At 42.5% G+C, this 18,398-nt stretch overlaps 2 protein-coding genes across 2 annotated transcripts; both read left to right on the top strand.

The window, feature by feature from the left end:
* Positions 1-472: 472 nt before the first annotated feature.
* LOC308155727 (DNA excision repair protein ERCC-6-like) lies at positions 473-4,375 on the top strand (the record flags this gene model as incomplete). The annotated part of the gene is made up of 2 exons (XM_080529101.1): positions 473-3,835; positions 4,040-4,375. The coding sequence occupies exons 1-2, from the start codon at positions 509-511 to the stop codon at positions 4,373-4,375; spliced, it is 3,663 nt and encodes a 1,220-aa protein (XP_080385227.1). The 5' UTR covers positions 473-508.
* Positions 4,376-9,415: 5,040 nt separating this feature from the next.
* acsl4b (acyl-CoA synthetase long chain family member 4b) lies at positions 9,416-17,221 on the top strand (the record flags this gene model as incomplete). Its single annotated transcript, XM_080530172.1, has 14 exons — positions 9,416-9,766; positions 11,011-11,188; positions 11,388-11,497; positions 12,118-12,256; positions 12,428-12,578; positions 12,812-12,935; positions 13,038-13,109; positions 13,297-13,436; positions 14,306-14,478; positions 15,635-15,709; positions 15,961-16,149; positions 16,357-16,471; positions 16,784-16,941; positions 17,064-17,221. The coding sequence occupies 14 exons, from the start codon at positions 9,416-9,418 to the stop codon at positions 17,219-17,221; spliced, it is 2,133 nt and encodes a 710-aa protein (XP_080386298.1).
* Positions 17,222-18,398: the final 1,177 nt, after the last annotated feature.

Below are 18,398 nucleotides of genomic sequence, written 5' to 3'. Positions count from 1 at the left end.
TCATTCTGATGCTGGTTTGAACTTCAGCAGATCGTCTTGACCATGTCTACATGCCTAAATGCATTGAGTTGCTGCCACATGATTGGCTGATTAGATATTTGCGTTAACAAGCAGTTGAAAAGGTATACCTAATGAAGTGGCCGGTGAGAGTATAATATATTATTATTCATATTATTGCTTTTTCAAAATCTTTGGATTTGGACAAGTAACTTGAGCTCTCGGACAAGTAAAAGATAAGTTCACTTGTCCGAAGGACAAGTACCTGAAAAAGCTTAATGTCAAGCCCTGCAGTAGCATGTCCACCATTGATCTCCCTATATCAACTTTGCTGCAAATTAAACTCTTACTTCATTAGATTGTCTTATGACTTTTTCTGTGGTTCACCCCCTAAATTACATTTTGTTACTGAAAAGATTGACATTGACATGTTTTCAACCTTCTTTTCTTTTCTTTTCTTTTCTTTTAAAGGTACATTCAGGATGGAAAAGATGCTGCCAGAAAAGGAAACATGTCAAAATCGCTGGAACTGTTTAAATTGGCCCATGGCATCCACCCAAATGAAAGACTTCAGAATAGGATCAAGAAAATTAAAGAGGCTATTAAAGAGATGGCACGGCAAGAATCAGATGATGATGATGATGATGAAGAGTTTGTTGATGTTAACAACAGTGGTCTTATGCTTTTCAAAGAACTTTATGACAAACTCTATGATTATCAGAAAGAAGGAGTTGCTTTCATGTATGGTCTCCACAGAGATGGCCGGAATGGAGGAATCCTTGCCGATGACATGGGCTTAGGGAAGACAATTCAGGTGATATCATTTCTCTCTGGTATGTATGATGCTGAATTGGTGAAACATACTCTGCTTGTCATGCCAACCTCACTCATCAAGAACTGGATCAAAGAATTTGCCAAATGGACTCCTGGAATGAGAGTTAAAGAGTTCCATGGTACAAGCAAATCAGAACGCAACAGGAGCTTGGAGAGGATTCAAAGGAGAGGTGGTGCCATCATCACCACATACCAAATGCTGATCAATAACTGGGAGCTTCTCGCATCTTACAACGGCAAAGAATTCGAATGGGATTATGTCATCTTGGACGAGGCACACAAGATCAAATCCCCATCAACTAAAACTGCCAAAAGTGCTCACGCGATACCTGCAAGAAATCGTCTACTTCTTACAGGCACCCCTGTACAGAATAACCTGAGAGAAATGTGGTCTCTTTTTGATTTTGCTTGTCATGGGGCACTCCTTGGTACATCTAAAACCTTCAAAACAGAGTATGAAAATCCCATCACCCGTGCAAGGGAGAAGGATGCCACCCCTGGTGAGAAGGCACTGGGACTCAGGATGTCAGAGAACCTCATGGCCATCATAAGTCCATACTTCCTGAGGAGGACAAAGGCAGAAGTGCAGAGCAAAAAGCAAGCCAGTGAAAAAGACTTGGAGTCAGAAGAGAAGGAAAACCAACCGCTAAATAATGGTGGTGCAATAATGCCAACTCTTACCAGGAAGAACGACCTAATCATCTGGACTTACTTGAGCCCAATTCAAGAGGACATCTACAACCAGTTCATATCACTGGATCACATCAAGGAGCTGCTGATGACCACCAAGTCACCGTTAGCTGAACTGAATATCTTAAAGAAATTGTGTGACCACCCAAGACTTCTCTCTGCTAGGGCGGTTGCTCAGTTAGGCCTTGAAGAAGGAACAGGCACAAACCTTCAAGAAGATGATAATGAGACCGCTGCCAACAGAATTGACAACATTTCTGATGAAACCCTTATGTCAGAATCTGGGAAACTTCTGTTTCTTATTGCACTGTTGGAGAAGCTGAAGCAAGAAGGCCATCGCACACTTGTTTTCTCACAGTCAAGGAAGATGTTGGACATCATCCATCGGATTCTAGTCAACAAGCGTTTCAAGGTAGTGAGAATTGATGGCACTGTTACTCAACTCGCGGAGAGAGAGAGACGGATCACACTTTTCCAGACCAGCAAGCAATACTCTGTGTTTCTCCTGACCACTCAAGTGGGAGGAGTTGGCATCACATTAACAGCGGCAAACAGAGTTGTTATTTTTGATCCCAGTTGGAATCCAGCCACTGACGCCCAGGCTGTTGACAGGGCCTATCGCATTGGACAAACTGAAAATGTCATTATATACAGACTGATCACTTGTGGCACAGTGGAGGAGAAGATATACAGACGGCAGGTGTTCAAAGACTCCTTGATCAGACAGACCACCGGGGACAAGAAAAATCCATTCCGGTACTTCACCAAACAAGATTTGAAAGAACTTTTCACACTGCAGGACACGCGATCTTCATCAACACAGTTGCAGTTGCAGTCACTGCACTCCAGACAAAGGCGCACAGATACTCAGTTGGATGAGCACATTGCCATCCTTCACTCCATGGAGATATTTGGGATCTCTGATCATGACCTCATGTTCTCAAAAGAAGTGGATAACCATGAAGATGCCCCTGAGGATCAAGAAGCAGACCACTACATACAGAACAGGGTGCAAAAAGCTGAGGACCTGATGAAGGCCGAGTCAGAGTTGCATATGCAGCTAGCTGACAGCATTGCATCAAACACAGAGCCAGCCTGGTTGCGAAAACCAGCTCAGCACAACACAGTGACGTCAACTGACAGGAAATCCAAGGATAGAAAGCTCAGTCCCTCCGTTCCTAGCCATGAGACCAATTTCAACAACTCTCCTGCATTGGTGGATCTTACTCAATCTGGGTCGGGTGATGAGGATGATGTCCAAAATCTCAGTAACAACTTTATTGATCTAGCTGTAGATGAAAGTATTGACAATGAAGAACCCACTTCAAAAAATGCAAGTGAGGAAGAATTGCTAAACAGCAACCATGATTCTCCAATAGACAAGTCTCTTGAGTTGTCCGTGTTTTTTATGTCCGTTCAAGAGGTTTTGGATGCATCATCAACTGTGAAAGATGACGATGTTATTGGTTTGGAGAATAGCACAAGCCAGAATGTTTCCTCAGCTGTTGATGAAGACGCACCACAACATGTAAATGCATCCCCACAATGGCAGAACTTGTCATTATACCAAGATAATTCCACTATGGAAGAGAGGGACTCTCCTGTCAAATCCATGAAGGACATCCTGCAGATGTCCAAGATGAGCCAAGGGAGTCATGCAGACACACCTTTGAAAATTGATGCTGGGATTGAGGCTTTTGAAGGAAACTTCAATTTACAGTTAGAAGACAGTGCTACTGATATGTTTCCAGAGGAGGATGATATCCATGAGGGGAATTCTGGGTTCCAGATGGATGACAGTTTAAATCCAGATGAAAGGCCTACTAAGAATAGAGCTGTTGAACAGAATGTAGGAACTGCCAGTGACTCCCTACATCTGACATACCACAGCGCAGATAACTCATTTATTACATCTGTCCGAAAAAAGAAACGAGTAGCAGTAATCTATGATAGTGAGGAGGATGAGGAGACACCCCACTTGATGACCAGTGGATTGGATGAATCTTTCAAAGGTTTAGGATCCTCTACACCAAAATCTGTCAGAACCAGTTCCTTCAAGGTCAAGAAAAGCTTTGGATTGAACACCTCTGTGGCCTCAAGACGCTCCCTTGTGGAATCAGTAATTGAAGATGTGGAAGACCTCAGTGACACAGAAGATAACACAGACGAATTTTCACAGGAGCAGTCTAATGATGTAAGTGATGGAGGTGAGAAAGATGGATCTCATGAGGAGTCCCTCATGGAGGAGGAGGAACCCACTGGGGAAACTTTAAACACTGAGAATGCTGAAGAGAGTGAGGAAGGGGGACTTGAGTCTTTGCATGTTGCTGAATCTGCTGAAGAGAGTGAGGAAGAGGGACTTGAGTCTATGCATGTTGCTGAATCTGCTGAAGAGAGTGAGGAAGGCGGACTTGAGTCTTTGCATGTTGCTGAATCTGCTGAAGAGAGTGAGGAAGAGGGACTTGAGTCTAAGCATGTTGCTGAATCTGCTGAAGAGAGTGAGGAAGAGGGACTTGAGTCTATGCATGTTGCTGAATCTGATATTGGAGAGGAGGAAGAAAGTAGTCTGGAGGAATCTACCAATGATCTTGAACTTGCTTCTGATGAAAGAATGGACCAGTGTACTACTGGCAGAGATTGCACATTGCAAAAAGCTGAACCCCTCAACAGTGATTCCCCATCTGTGACTGAGGGGAAGAGGTATGAAACCTTAGTGAATATGGGAAAGCAATGTTACACTGAAGGGAAATTACAAGATGCGCTGAGTTTCTTTTTGAAGGCAATTGACATCAGAAGTGGTGATCCTGAAATTCAGCTTATGACAATACAACTATACCGGCAAGTCAGTAAATGATGAGATAAAATACCTTCTCTAAAATTGAGGACATCCCTTAGTCACTGCAGACTCTGAAATTGGTTGAAATGTTTATTTCATTACAGTGTGTTCTATCGAACTGTCTTTAATTTTTCACTTGTACTTTCGATATCGTTGGAGTAATGTACATAATTTACAAATGCAATTAAATAGATTCTATAATCTGTATTTGGGTTTTCTATTTGAACATCACTTTTTGGTGTAAAAGTTCACATTTCTTACACATAATATAACAACAATTTTGTACAGTATGGTGTATGAACTGGTGGTGCAGATGGTCACTTGAATGGAGGAACTACAATGGCTCAGTATGACCAAAAGTAAATGCGCTAAACCTATTACCAATTACTGTTCGAGGCAGATGTTGCTGTAAAGGTCCTCAATTAATCTCTTATTGTCAGACACTGGATGCCTCTGGAAAAGGTTGGTTTAGGTATATTTAAGAAAATAACATTTTGAAGTCTTACTGTCAATGCAAAATCGTTTATATTAGCATTCAATGCTGCAAGTGCGAACAGGTTAGTAATCCCATGAATTGATCGATTTCAACTTTTAATGCTGGCTATTTTACTGTTCATGAGTTTCCCCACTTGAATGCTGTTATGGTTGTGGAGAAGATATACATGTGTTATTATGAATTATTCTATGCAAGGTCCTAGGGGATGGAGATGACATGTCCCCCCAATGTAAGGAAGGCAATTTATTTATTTTATTTTTTACTCTGTAAAGTCATGATAATGAACTGATTGCAAGTAATATTTTCTACAGTAGCACAGGAATGTGACAACAATTCTGTCCACACTGATCTGTTCAGGGAGTTCATGTAGTAAAACAATGCAGTCCACACTGATCTGTTCAGGGAGTTCATGTAGTAAAACAATGCAGTGACCCTGGGACAATGGCCTGAGGCCATCTGATGGGACTATCAGGCTGAGTGCCCCTCCGCAAGGCACCGTTTTCATGATGATCTTGTAATTTGATGAATGAAGATTACCGATTTGTCTGTATCCTCTTCTGAAAAGTCACTAGGCATGGCCCCAGATGCCTCTAGCGAAATGAATCCTCATGTCCAGCTGACCTCAACGCCCTTGGTGCTTTGCGTGGTTGAAGACTAAACGTGTCAATACACAAAATAGTTGCCTTTATAAAAAAGAAAAACGGTTTATAGATCGGTCTGCACTTTACAATGGTAACGTATATAACAGGCGCGGCCACACCACTAATATTATTTCAACCAACAGTCAAGGTAACCTTGATGTAAAAGCGTGACCAAAATATTAGTAATCATAATGTGACCTTGCGTGAGAGGTTGACAAGCATTGATACTTGTTCTCCCTCGACGAAGCATCAGATGGGCACGGTCTTCGGTCTTCAGACCCATTGGCTGAGAGAGATGGACTCATATGACGTGATGTTTCCGGGTTGTCTCATCTCCGTTGGAGGTTACTGTCGGTCATTCATCCTTCTGGGGAAGGTCCTCGCACGTTCCTGTTTCTGTGGAGAGGTAAGGATGGAGACTAAGCTAGGGGAAATTGGTCAATTAACCGTCAGATAATATCTGTTATTTGTGTCAGCTTCTATCTCCAGAAATGTAATAATGATACTAATCATTCTCAATATACAATGTAATGTAATGTATGCAGAGAAAAGAAGGCTAACATCAACTTTCTCCATCTGTGTTTATGATGTTCGCTCTCTGGCCAGCGGAGCGCGCGCAAGCTTGAGCTAGCTGCCTGGCTGCATGTTCTTTTGTTGTTGTGGTGGCTGGCAGTGGCAGGGTGCAGAATGTGTGTGTGTTGTTGTAGCCCGTTTAAATGTCGTTTTGAGGCATTAATAATTCACGTGAAAGCATCTAGTGACGTTACTCAATATTTCGGGTCTTCTTGACAGGTGGGTCACGTTTTCAAGCATAATCCGGCGCTATTCAACATTTTCTGGTTGCCTGCAGATGCAGTTAACCTAAATAAATAGGACTGTCTCTCTTACCCATGTCAGACACTGATGATAAGTGCTATGATTTTTTATCTGCTACGGACAACATGTAATGATGAGGAGAGAACACCACTGTCAAGGTCTGATTGACACATTCATGAATAATATGTGTCAATCAGACCTTGACAGTGGTGTTCTCTCCTCATTATTACATTTTGTCCATCTGACCTTGTCCTTGATGTGGTGCGTGATGATCATTTGCACACATGATGAGTAAGGCTAGTATTTAACCATATAGCCACTAATGCCAGAATAGGTTGTGATGTCTGACGCAGAGGTAGCCTAGGTCCTCACAGACATGACATACTTCCCACGATGACGTAGGTGAATCATCACACAGTACTAAAAGATGTTTACCTATGACCTGCATGTGTGTGGGTAGTATAGAGAGCATCTCTAGTACTGTAATAACCTGGCGGATCTGGTGGCTGAGGAAATGAAACATCTCAGGGGTTTTCTGTTGCTTAATTTCTGTTGCTTAAAGTAATCATGTGTCTCATATTAAAATGTCTTTGTTTCTCCATTGCCCATTTCTTGGAATACTTGATGAAATCAGGGATGGGGACTGTGGATCGATCTCTGTCTGTTTGTTTGTCACACTTGAGAGACTCCACTAGTCTAGAAACATTTTGAAGAAACTTAGAAATGTACATTTACTAAATTACACTGATTGGCCAAATGGGGGTGCTCTAGTCAATAACTGAAATTCCTAAATTACACTGATTGGCCCAAGGGGGGTGCATACCATTGGTGGGGAACAACATGTTCACTGTCTAGTCTTTTGAAATTGCCAGTCTACGAGCAGCCAGCTGTGTTTGTGTTGAAATAGATATGGGCTTTGGAAACATGCAACAAGGGTTAGTCAGCCACAGACACTGCTAGGAACAGCGTAGGTTTAGATGACTGAGAGGAACTTCATCACATCCTGTCCACTAGACCACACTTTCCTGATTTGATGAAAGCACTTGTGGGTGGTAGCAAGTAAAATAATGTTATCCTTATGTTAACTCTCACTGAGTGAGTGAAGCAGAATAACTCAAGGAGCTGAGACCTTAACCTCTGTAGAAGAATTTATATTTATATTTTGTAACGTGCCTCAGAAGGTAAGATTATCAGTTACTTCTTTACTCAATTTTCCAGAAGGTTTTTGCAATGTTAGTGGCACTTTTAACACTTATAGTATTATGTTTTTATGTATGAGAAAATAGGCTAAAACATGTTTTTGTTTTTCCAACAAACAAGTGTTCATAGTTAACCTAATCTACTAAAATATGTTGAACAGAATAGTGAATAGAGAATATTTTCTATCTGACTGACCATCAAGGAAGGAGGAATGTATCCCCACTTATAATTCCTTGAGGTGTGATGCCTATGCTGTTGGTGTGTGTAGAGTAAATAGGATTAGGAAGATCAGTTGCACATGAGCAGTATAAGCCACTCACAAGCATCATCCTGTTTACTAAAGCAGTTGAGCCTTCATTAACAGGTAGGCTACTGGATGTCAGGGGATGTGGCAACATGTAGGTTTAAGGCTGTTTTTAAAAATGTCATACAGTTGTGTTGCCTAAAATCTGAAAGTGAGTAACTGTCTAGGTAGGAGCTTACTTGCTAGCAAATGCTCAATAGGCTAACTGTTTTAAAATGTGTGATTGTATGGTTCACTTTTAAAAGTTTAAAGTTGACCTCTTACTTAAACTGTCCCGTCTTTGCTTATATTAAACTGGCATATAGGCCTAATATTTTTCTAAGTGGTTTATCTGTTTTGGTATACAATGGTTTTATTGTCTGGATAAAGAAAGTTGTTTAGTGCTTGAGAGCACTTTATTTAGCCTTAGATTTCAGGATGTCGGTGTCAGCCTTTCCACTTTAGGAACTTGCGTAATGAAAGTATGTGTTCTATTTGGCTTACATTGCAATGTCTCCGGTCTGGCCGAATTCTTTTGAGTGATGTCATTATGGGTTGTGAATACTTCTCCCAGTCTCTGCTTTCGTCATGGGAAAAGAGTGAGCCATGACGGTGATCAAGACGTAGGCCTACTAGGCTTTTGTCCAAAAATGTTGCAACGGTGCACCAGAAATTTGGCACTGCATCTATTGGTAATGATAAATTTGACTACGCCTCACTGCTACTGCACACTGTAAAAGTGTTTCATGTAGCCTACAGTATGACATGTCTGTCTCTCATTTCACTGGCTTTAATCATTGGCTTTATAATCACTCTGCCATCTCATTTACATTATTATCTCTAAAGGATCATTTTATGTAGTCATTTATTATTAATGTATGCATTTGTTGCACTGATTCTGATGTTAAGCTCTCTCATATGATATATATATATATATATATATATATATATATATATAATGTTAAAAGATAGCATAGATCGCTTGTTTCAGTTTTCTAAAAACACATGGGTCAGTGCTGAATTATTGCAAGAATGATTTTAGATTTGAATGTACGTTTTGTAAAGCATCCAGTGCCGGAGTGAAACAGCTATTTTCAGTGGAGTGATATTTAAGCTATATTGTATGTTACATTCCTCATTCTTTTGATCCCTTCCCCCTCACAATAAAGTGCACTTAGGTTTGTGTGAGGAATGTGCCCTGACATGAATTGCATACAAGCAAGCCTCATATAGGTCATCATTACATTTGGCTATTCTGTGATTTAGCTTAATTGTAGAAGGCTAAATTTCAACCTATTGGCTATAGTCTTCAATATAACTAACATACTTTTTCTCTCTCTCTCTCCTTCTCTTTCTCTCTCTCCATTGGCTCGTCTTCACCTGTACTTAAGAACGCTCCACCAATCCTGCTGCCTGTACAACTTGCATCATAGACCTCTTGCATTAAGCCTTTTGATTGAAACCTCTGGGTGCACGTGCTGCTACCTATCAAATTTGTAATTACATTCATATGCCTTGCAACCTTCCTACAACCTCAAAGCTGAACTTTCTCCTCGGAGCAGACGGTTCTCTCTCAAGTCTTTCTTCCTCTCCACTTCTGCTTCACCGTCCTCTCTTCAACCATGAGTTTCAAGTTAGACATGCATTACGTAGTCTTCTCCCCTGTTTACCTGTTGATGTGGCTATACACGCTCATCACATTTATCCCATGGTATTTTCTCACCGATGCTGGGAAGAAGAAAACCATGGCCAAGAGAGAGAAAGCCAAGGCCACCACAGGCAAAGCAGAAGGCCCCTACCGCTCTGTAGAGGGCTTTGACTCTCTGGCCCGAGAGGACTTTGAGGGCAAGGACACGCTGGACAAACTGTTTGAGCATGCGGTGCAGCGTTTTGGCAAGGCAGACTGTCTGGGCACCAGGGAGGTCCTGAGTGAGGAGAACGAGAACCAACCCAGTGGCAAGATATTCAAGAAGGTACAGTAATCATGACTCCCTGAGTCCCTGGCATCTAACCAACCCACTAACTAGCATCCAACCAACACACTCCCTGGCATCTAACCAACCCACTAACTAGCATCTAAACAACACACTCCCTGGCATCCAACCAACCCACTAACTAGCATCCAACCAACCCACTGTCTATACAACCAACCCACTGACTAGCATCCAACCAACCCACTGACTAGCATCCAACCAACACACTCCCTGGCATCCAACCAACCCACTGACTAGCATCCAACCAACACACTCCCTGGCATCTAACCAACACACTCCCTAGCATCCAACCAACACATAGACTAACATCCAACCAACCCATTGACTAGCATTTAACCAACCCACTGACTAGCATCCAACCAACACACTCCCTGGCATCCAACCAACCCACTGACTAGCATCTAACCAACACACTCCCTGGCATCCAACCAACACAGACTAACATCCAACCAACCCATTGACTAGCATCCAACCAACACACTCCCTAGCATCCAACCAACACACTCCCTGGCATCCAACCAACCCACTGACTAGCATCTAACCAACACACTCCCTGGCATCTAACCAACACACTCCCTAGCATCCAACCAACACATAGACTAACATCCAACCAACCCATTGACTAGCATTTAACCAACCCACTGACTAGCATCCAACCAACACACTCCCTGGCATCCAACCAACCCACTGACTAGCATCCAACCAACACACTCCCTGGCATCCAACCAACCCACTGACTAGCATCCAACCAACACACTCCCTGGCATCTAACCAACACACTCCCTGGCATCCAACCAACACAGACTAACATCCAACCAACCCATTGGCTAGCATTTAACCAACACACTCCCTGGCATCCAACCAACACAGACTAACATCCAACCAACCCATTGACTAGCATTTAACCAACACACTCCCTAGCATCCAACCAACACACTCCCTAGGAGCCAACCAACCCACAGACTAGCATCCAACCGACACACTCCCTGGCATCCAACCAACACACAGACTAACATCCAACTCGAGTGCTGTCAAGGTTCTGTCAGATATGTATGTAAAGTTTGAGAGGCTTAGCTTAGAGACGTTATGTATCATGAGATGTCCCTAATTAGACCACTACATAATATGACCAGCTGACCCAATGTTCTTCAGTGAGATGTCCTACGACCTGGCAAGGCCCATGTTAAAACCCTAATGGCATGCTACTGTGTGGTCTCTTGCAGCTGATCCTGGGTGAGTACAGATGGCTCTCCTACGAGGAGGTGGACCAGATCATCAGCCATCTAGGGAGTGGATTGGCAGCACTGGGCCAGCAGCCCAAGAACACCATCGCCATCTTCTGTGAGACACGGGCGGAGTGGATGATCACAGCACAGGCCTGCTTCAGACGCAACTTTCCATGTAAGCATCACATCATCATCATCATCATCATCTTCACTCCTCTCTGTTTGTCACAAACAGACACAGTCACTCTCATCATGGGCCACCACTGCACTGAGATATTGCCCAGCATTATTTACTGTCTGTAAGAAAACAATGTGTGCTGAGTGTTGAGATATTAGTAGGCTTATGAGTTGGAGTGGGTGTGTTTGTGTTGCAGTGGTCACTCTGTATGCCACACAGGGGGAAGAAGCTGTGGCCTATGGGCTGAATGAGTGTGGGGTCACTCACCTCATCACCAGCGCAGAGCTGCTGGAGACTAAACTCAAGGTACGACCCGTCAGTGGCATGGCTCTCCCCAAAGAATGGAAGAGTGGCGCTGCGCCATGCTGTGAACTTGCCGGCCCCACTATGTGAACATTTCAAGGCCAAATAAACGATATAGTATGGTTATGATAGAGTGATTGACCGCCAATGACGTTGTTGTTGACAGCGAAAGTGAAATTATTACGATGTTCCTCAGTGAATTCAGCGTTTTAGCACTATTGTTTTTGCACATTTTGGCATGAATAAACACGAGTCCGGTTTTGATAATGCAATCCCGTGCCATGCTATTAAAAAAATCCTGGGGATATGTATGGTTAACCTCCCTTCAAAACGCACAATTCTGCTCTCTGCTGTTCTCTCTACTGGTAGGAAAATATATGTAGTCTTTCAGACAGGATGCAAGTGAACAACTACGTCAAAAAGGTTTTGTGTGTGAGTTGATGTGTCCTTGACTTCAAATGGAAACACTCTTCCTCTGAACCATAGTACACCAAGGGCACTACAGTTCAAAAGCTGGTAACGAAAGTTTACTGACTAAAATGTTATGAATCAGTCACAAGGCCTGAGAGCTGAAATGATGACTAATTTCCAGATTCGGTCCTGTCTTTCTGTCTCCTTCACAGAGTGTTTTGCCAGAGATCCGCAAGCTGAAGCATGTCATTTACGTTGACAACAAAAGCATCAGCAGGAAAGATTACCCAGAGAACCTCCAGATCCACAGCATGCAGGCGGTACAGGAGCTGGGAGCCAAACCAGAGAACTGTAAGGGAAAACACATCGTCACTGCTTCACCAAGATGCATTCATATGCACAAGAGCGACACTAGCATGCTGACTAAACGTTTGAATTGTATTGTAAACTGTGTGCCCCTCTCTCTGTGTAAACTGTGTGCCCCTCTCTCTGTGTAAACGGTGTGCCTCTCTCCCCCATCAGTGAGTGCTGAGGTGCAGCGGCCGCAGCCCGCAGACCTGGCCGTGGTCATGTACACCAGCGGCTCCACGGGACGACCCAAAGGAGTCATGGTCATCCACAGCAACCTGATCGCTGGCATGACCGGCCAGTGTGAGAGGATCCCTGGCCTGGGGTGAGCACTGCACAGCCAGGAACCACCATTTAACTAGTGTGGCCAGGTCCACAAATCATATTGTACTACTTTTTTCATGATAATCTGTGATTTTCATGCACTTTTGTCTGCGGTTTTAATGTACAAAATGAATGATAACCTTATATGTACTCTGTGGCAGTGTCACAAACATCTGAGTGATGTATCACCTTCGCCTTGTCTTGTGTTTTTGTTGTATTGGGCTTTCTGTGCAGGCCAAATGATACGTACATTGGCTACCTGCCCCTGGCTCATGTGCTGGAAATGACTGCTGAGATCTCGTGTGTGACGTATGGCTGCAGGATTGGCTACTCGTCCCCACAAACACTCTCTGACCAGGTACTAGAGTACTGAGCACCCTTTACTTTCCACCAATCATCAGTTCAGTTGATCCATCCAGTATCTGGGGCCTAATATTTTTTCAATCTTCATCTTTTGCAGTCAACCAAAATCAAGAAAGGCAGTAAAGGTGACTGCTCTGTGTTGAGGCCTACTCTGATGGCAGCTGTGCCGGTAATAATGAGTGGCATTCCCTCCTCATGCTTATCACTGATGTTTTTGTATTCTGTGAGAGGATATACGTTGTAGATTAGATTTCTCTACCAAGTGATTAAGATAACAATCCAGCAGCACAGAATGCACTTCCCCTGTAAAGGCTGAAGCCAAGATGAAGGAATGATACGTTGTTGTTATCTGTCAGGAAATAATGGACCGCATCTACAAGAATGTAATGAACAAGGTGCAGGAGATGAGCTTTGTGCAGAGGACACTTTTCAAGCTGGGCTACAACTACAAACTAGAACAGATCAAAATGGGCTATGATGCCCCCCTCTGCAACCTGTGAGTACACCATAACTTAACTACATAATGTTTCTGAACACTACCAACCATGCAACGTACTGTAGCTATCACCGTGAAGATAAACACACTGATACAGCTCAGTACAGGGGAGCATACACGTTGATAAATGTCAGTATATACAAACAAACATTGTAACATGCCACTAAACGGAAGTGCCTACATATAGCTAATGGGAGTGTTAAACTAGTATTAGTGGGTATCTAGGCCTATATGTGTCACGGTCTGGTGGGCTTGCGAACAACACGCAAACAGCAAAGCCTTCAAATCTCTTGTCAAAGTATTTCTGATCAAAAAGTGTGATTTTTCTTTTTTTGTCATCAGACGCAACTTGAAGTTTTGAAGTACCCACTCGTTATTTTTTCGAACAGTTTTACGATAGTTAAATACGTGTATTTTGTTCATAGTGTGTGCTACTCTGTATAGGCACTGGGTTTTGGTTCCCCCTTATTAGTTTCATATATGTCAGTGAAGGTTAGTTCCTTTACTCTTTCCTTGGTATCAGCATGACAGAGACAGATGAGAGTGGGGCCTCTTGGTTGCCCTCGGTTGCCTACTGGTTTTAACAGAATTTACTGTCTATCTGTCTAGCCGTAGAAAGTAGCCTTTGTTCTGATGCACGTAGTGTCCTCGTTATGAGATGGGAGACACCGTTGACTGCCAGAACCCCTTGGTGCTTGCATGACACCATGGTTACTGAAGTATCAGTGACCATGGTGTCCTACTCTTGTCTGATAGGGCTAGCAGTTATAGTTGTGAAACAGTTGTCCTTTGAGGCTGTTAATATATCTGTATTTTGTGTCTGTGAAACTGTATCATTAACTCAAGTTGGGTCGTACTCTATGCCTCAGACTGCTGTTTAAGAAAGTGAAAGCTCTCCTGGGAGGAAACATCCGGATGATGCTGTCTGGAGGAGCGCCCCTGTCCCCTGCCACCCAGCGCTTCATGAACATCTGCTTCTGCTGCCCTGTGGGCCAGGGCTACGGGCTGACTGAGACCTGCGGGGCAGGTACCATCACAGAGGGTGAGTCTCCACGGGTCTGGCGCAAGTGAACATCATTCAAGTGGCTCCTTAACTTGTAATAGTGAGAGTCAGGAAGAGTATATTTGGTTCACTTGGAGGCACTGTGGATTCTCGAGGGCATGTGAGAACCTTCCCCAGTTACACCTATACACTATAATTGTGGACCCAATACCATGGTTTCTGAAGCCTGAGGGTTCCATGGATTAAACACACAGAATCTCAGGTACAGTAGGTGGGTCTGGACAAGTTCCATCTTGTGAAATATGCTGTTATTATTGTTGAGGCCACGGGAAGGGCAGCTAGAAGTGATAATTATATGCTTCTGTTGTTGCTTCATTTATCAGTCAGATGTTTTGTAATGTCTTGTAATGGAGGGTGTACAGGTAACAACAGGTTACAGGTTATAATCAGGGTAATTTTCAAATGGGTGCAAGCAGATACAAGCAATTGTAAGCAAACCTAATCTAAACATGATGTTTGAACCTTACTTGCACTCTTGGCCAATATATACAATACAATTCAAACGTGACAATATGGTGCGCCAACACCTGCACCTGGCTCACAGAGAGGCCTGGCGTCTTCACATGTGCTAATACAATATTCACACCACACGGCTCAATTTTCTAAAAGCCTCTCCCTCGTATTTGTTCAAGGTTTCATTCGCTTCCGTCCCCCCACCAGAGCCGCTTTCAAGGGAGTGTATTGAATAGGAGATGTGGCATTTATTGAGTTGGTGATTTTTTGCTAGATTCTTTCTTTTGATGACTCACTTTTGAAGTAAATGTGTTTGTTTCAATTGATAAGTCTGGCAAAATTATGTGATTTTTGATTTGAGGTAAATTTCTGTCCTGGATTTCCCCTCTTCCAAGTCACAGTCCATTATAAAAGATATGAGTCAGTGAGGCACATAAGTTATTTAAATAAGGTGTGTCCTTCTCCTTTTTTTCTCATCCCCGCACACAAGTGCAGAATAGAAAGGTCAATAGCTTCTCAATACATAGGCACAGGAAAATGTGCAAGTACATCAGCTTTTAAGTTTCTTTGAAAATGACCGCAGTTTTCATGGAACTGATTTGTAGAAGACTGAATCACACCTGTCTGTATGCTTAGTCCAGGGACTCTTGTCTTTATCTGTGGGTGTTTTTTCTCTCTCTAGTGGCAGACTACAGCACTGGGAGAGTAGGAGCACCCCTCATCTGCTGTGAGATTAAACTACGAGACTGGGTTGAAGGTCAGAAATTAAACTTTTGAATATGTCTCAGAACGTGCACATACCCTCACACATTGAATACACAGGCACACACAAATGACATTGTACATCCCCATTCAGTTGCTGCGTACAACTTTGCATATTGTTACCTTTTTGCATGTGGGCTGTACTTTATGTACCTTGATTAGTTTCCTTGTGGTTAGATTGCAATGTCTGGTTTTCACATTCCAAACAATTATTTATTTTCTTTGTATGTTAATTGTTGTCATAAGGTGGATACACAAGTCAGGACCAGCCCCACCCTCGTGGGGAGATCATGGTTGGAGGGCCCAACGTTACCATGGGTTACTATAAGAGTGAGCACCTGAACGAGGACTTTTGGGTAGATGAGAGTGGGCAACGGTGGTTCTGTACTGGAGACGTGGGGGAGATCCACCCTGATGGTTGTCTACAGATCGTGGGTGAGTGGCTGAGAGGTGTACGACATCTAAATACCACCATTTGTCTCGACACATCATTCCAAGCTGCCCCTTCAATATACTCTGTATGACCATAAGACAATACTGTGATGAGTATTCATTTATGTTGCTGTCAGTTAGCTAACATATTACATTTGGTCATTGTCTTTAGAAAGGGTGTGTCCTCATTGTTCTGTTTGTTACATGTAGACCGGAAAAAGGACCTGGTGAAACTGCAGGCTGGAGAATATGTGTCATTAGGCAAAGTGGAATCAGCACTGAAAAACTGCCCCCTTATCGACAACATATGTGCATATGCAAATAGGTAACTAACAGCTGTGATATGAAATTGTTGTTTCAGCAATTTTATACAGTGTTCGTGGTCGTTGTAGTAGCTAGGTGACACGTGTAATCTTTATTTATTTTTTATTATTATTTATATACTTTATTATTTTGATTTTTTGCATTTTTGTAACATTTTACATAAATATGAACATTAAACAACATATTACACCATTCGCAACAGACCTTTTAAAAAACACAATTAAAAACATGTTTTTAATAATTACATGTATAGAAAGCATTCGGTGTATGACCCATTTATTGTCAGTAGATAAAAGTGATAATTTACTTTCAGTGACCAAAACTATGTGATCAGCTTTGTGGTACCGAACCAGAAGCAGCTGACAGCTCTGGCCAATAAGAACAGCATCAATGGTGACTGGGAGGAGCTCTGTAACCACCCAGCTATGGAGAAGGAGGTCCTGAAGGCCATCAAAGAGGTTGCTGCATCAAGTAAGGCTGAAACCAACTTAATAACTCATGTTCTGAACTTGGCATGCTATGTAATCAGACCAAAAACCTAGAATTGACTAGAACTAGAGAAGACTTGCTGATCCATTTTGTTTTCTCCTTAGTCAAACTGCAGCGTTTTGAGATCCCAGTTAAAGTCCGCCTAAGTCCAGAGCCATGGACCCCAGAGACAGGTCTGGTGACGGATGCATTCAAACTCAAGAGGAAGGAGCTGAAGAACCACTATCTCACTGACATTGAGAGAATGTATGGGGGGAAGTAGAGCTGCCATCCAACCAAAGAACGGTTTTGCTAGAAGTGTGTGTGCACGTGTGTGTGCATGTGTGTGTGTGTGTGTGTGTGTGTGTGTGTGTGTGTGTGTGTGTGTGTGTTTTTCCTCAAAGCGTATACCTGTGAAATTTGGACTATCTGTCCAGGCTGTCTCTTTTGTCAAATTATGAATGTCAATCCATCACTTCAGCACAGAGGGAACAGCTAGTGACAGCTATTTGTGTAAATACTGTACGAAACACAACAGAGGTCTCTGACATGAGGTCACTCAGTGTTGTGAAAAACTGCCATTCGATTATAAGTCTTTGTATTTGCATATTGTAATTTGCCTGGATGGGATTTTTGTTGTGAGATTTCTGTAAATACTAATATTTTTGTGCCTGTCAGGGAGTTGGGGAGTTGGGTGTCAATATGTCTTGTAAAATGACCGTTGATGGCTTTATTACTTCCCTGTCCAATAGCCGTAAAACCTGCCAAGCCAAGTTTAATGCTAAGAAGATGTTTTGCTGCCCCCTAGTGACAGAGTCTCAGTAAAGTTGGTGGCTTGCACATGGTATTAGGGTCACACTACCACTACTGTTTGAGTCATCCTTCAGAGTATATTGCACTTAATGTAGATCAAACTGAGTCTAGCTTCTGCCATCTCTGTCACCACCTTTGCTTGTGTAATTGCTCATTGTCATTTGTTCTCATGTTTTTGATGCCCTTGCCATAAGTGATACCTAGCCCTTGTTATGTTTGAAAGCCATGTTTTTTTGCTTTTCTTTCAATTTAAGATTATTCAGGTACAGAATCTTTGGTGTTGGTGTCCTCTTTGTTAGAGCTGAAGTGAATATGGTCCTTAGCCACTTGTTTCATGCTGATATTTGTTCCTTCCATTAATACAACTCTCACTTTCTTAAACACTTGCTCTACATGTACAGTACAGTATGCGTACACTTACAATTTACATTTTATGTCATCTTTATAATGTCATATATTACATTCATGACTTTGTCTGAATATGTTAATTGAATGGGAGGTAAACATAAAAAGTGAGTTACGGTTTGTCCATAAATACTATATACAGCGTGTAAAGATATGAAATATTCCAAGTGTAACTCAATGCCATTTTAAATGATATTAAGTTATATTATTAAGAGTTCTATGGTTATTTAAAAGAGGTAAAT

This window comes from Nansenia antarctica (genome assembly GCF_963989245.1).
Source record: "Nansenia antarctica genome assembly, chromosome: 4".
NCBI lineage: Eukaryota > Metazoa > Chordata > Actinopteri > Argentiniformes > Microstomatidae > Nansenia > Nansenia antarctica.
The sequence above is the reverse complement of the archived record's forward strand: the minus strand, read 5'-3'. Positions and strand labels throughout refer to the sequence as shown.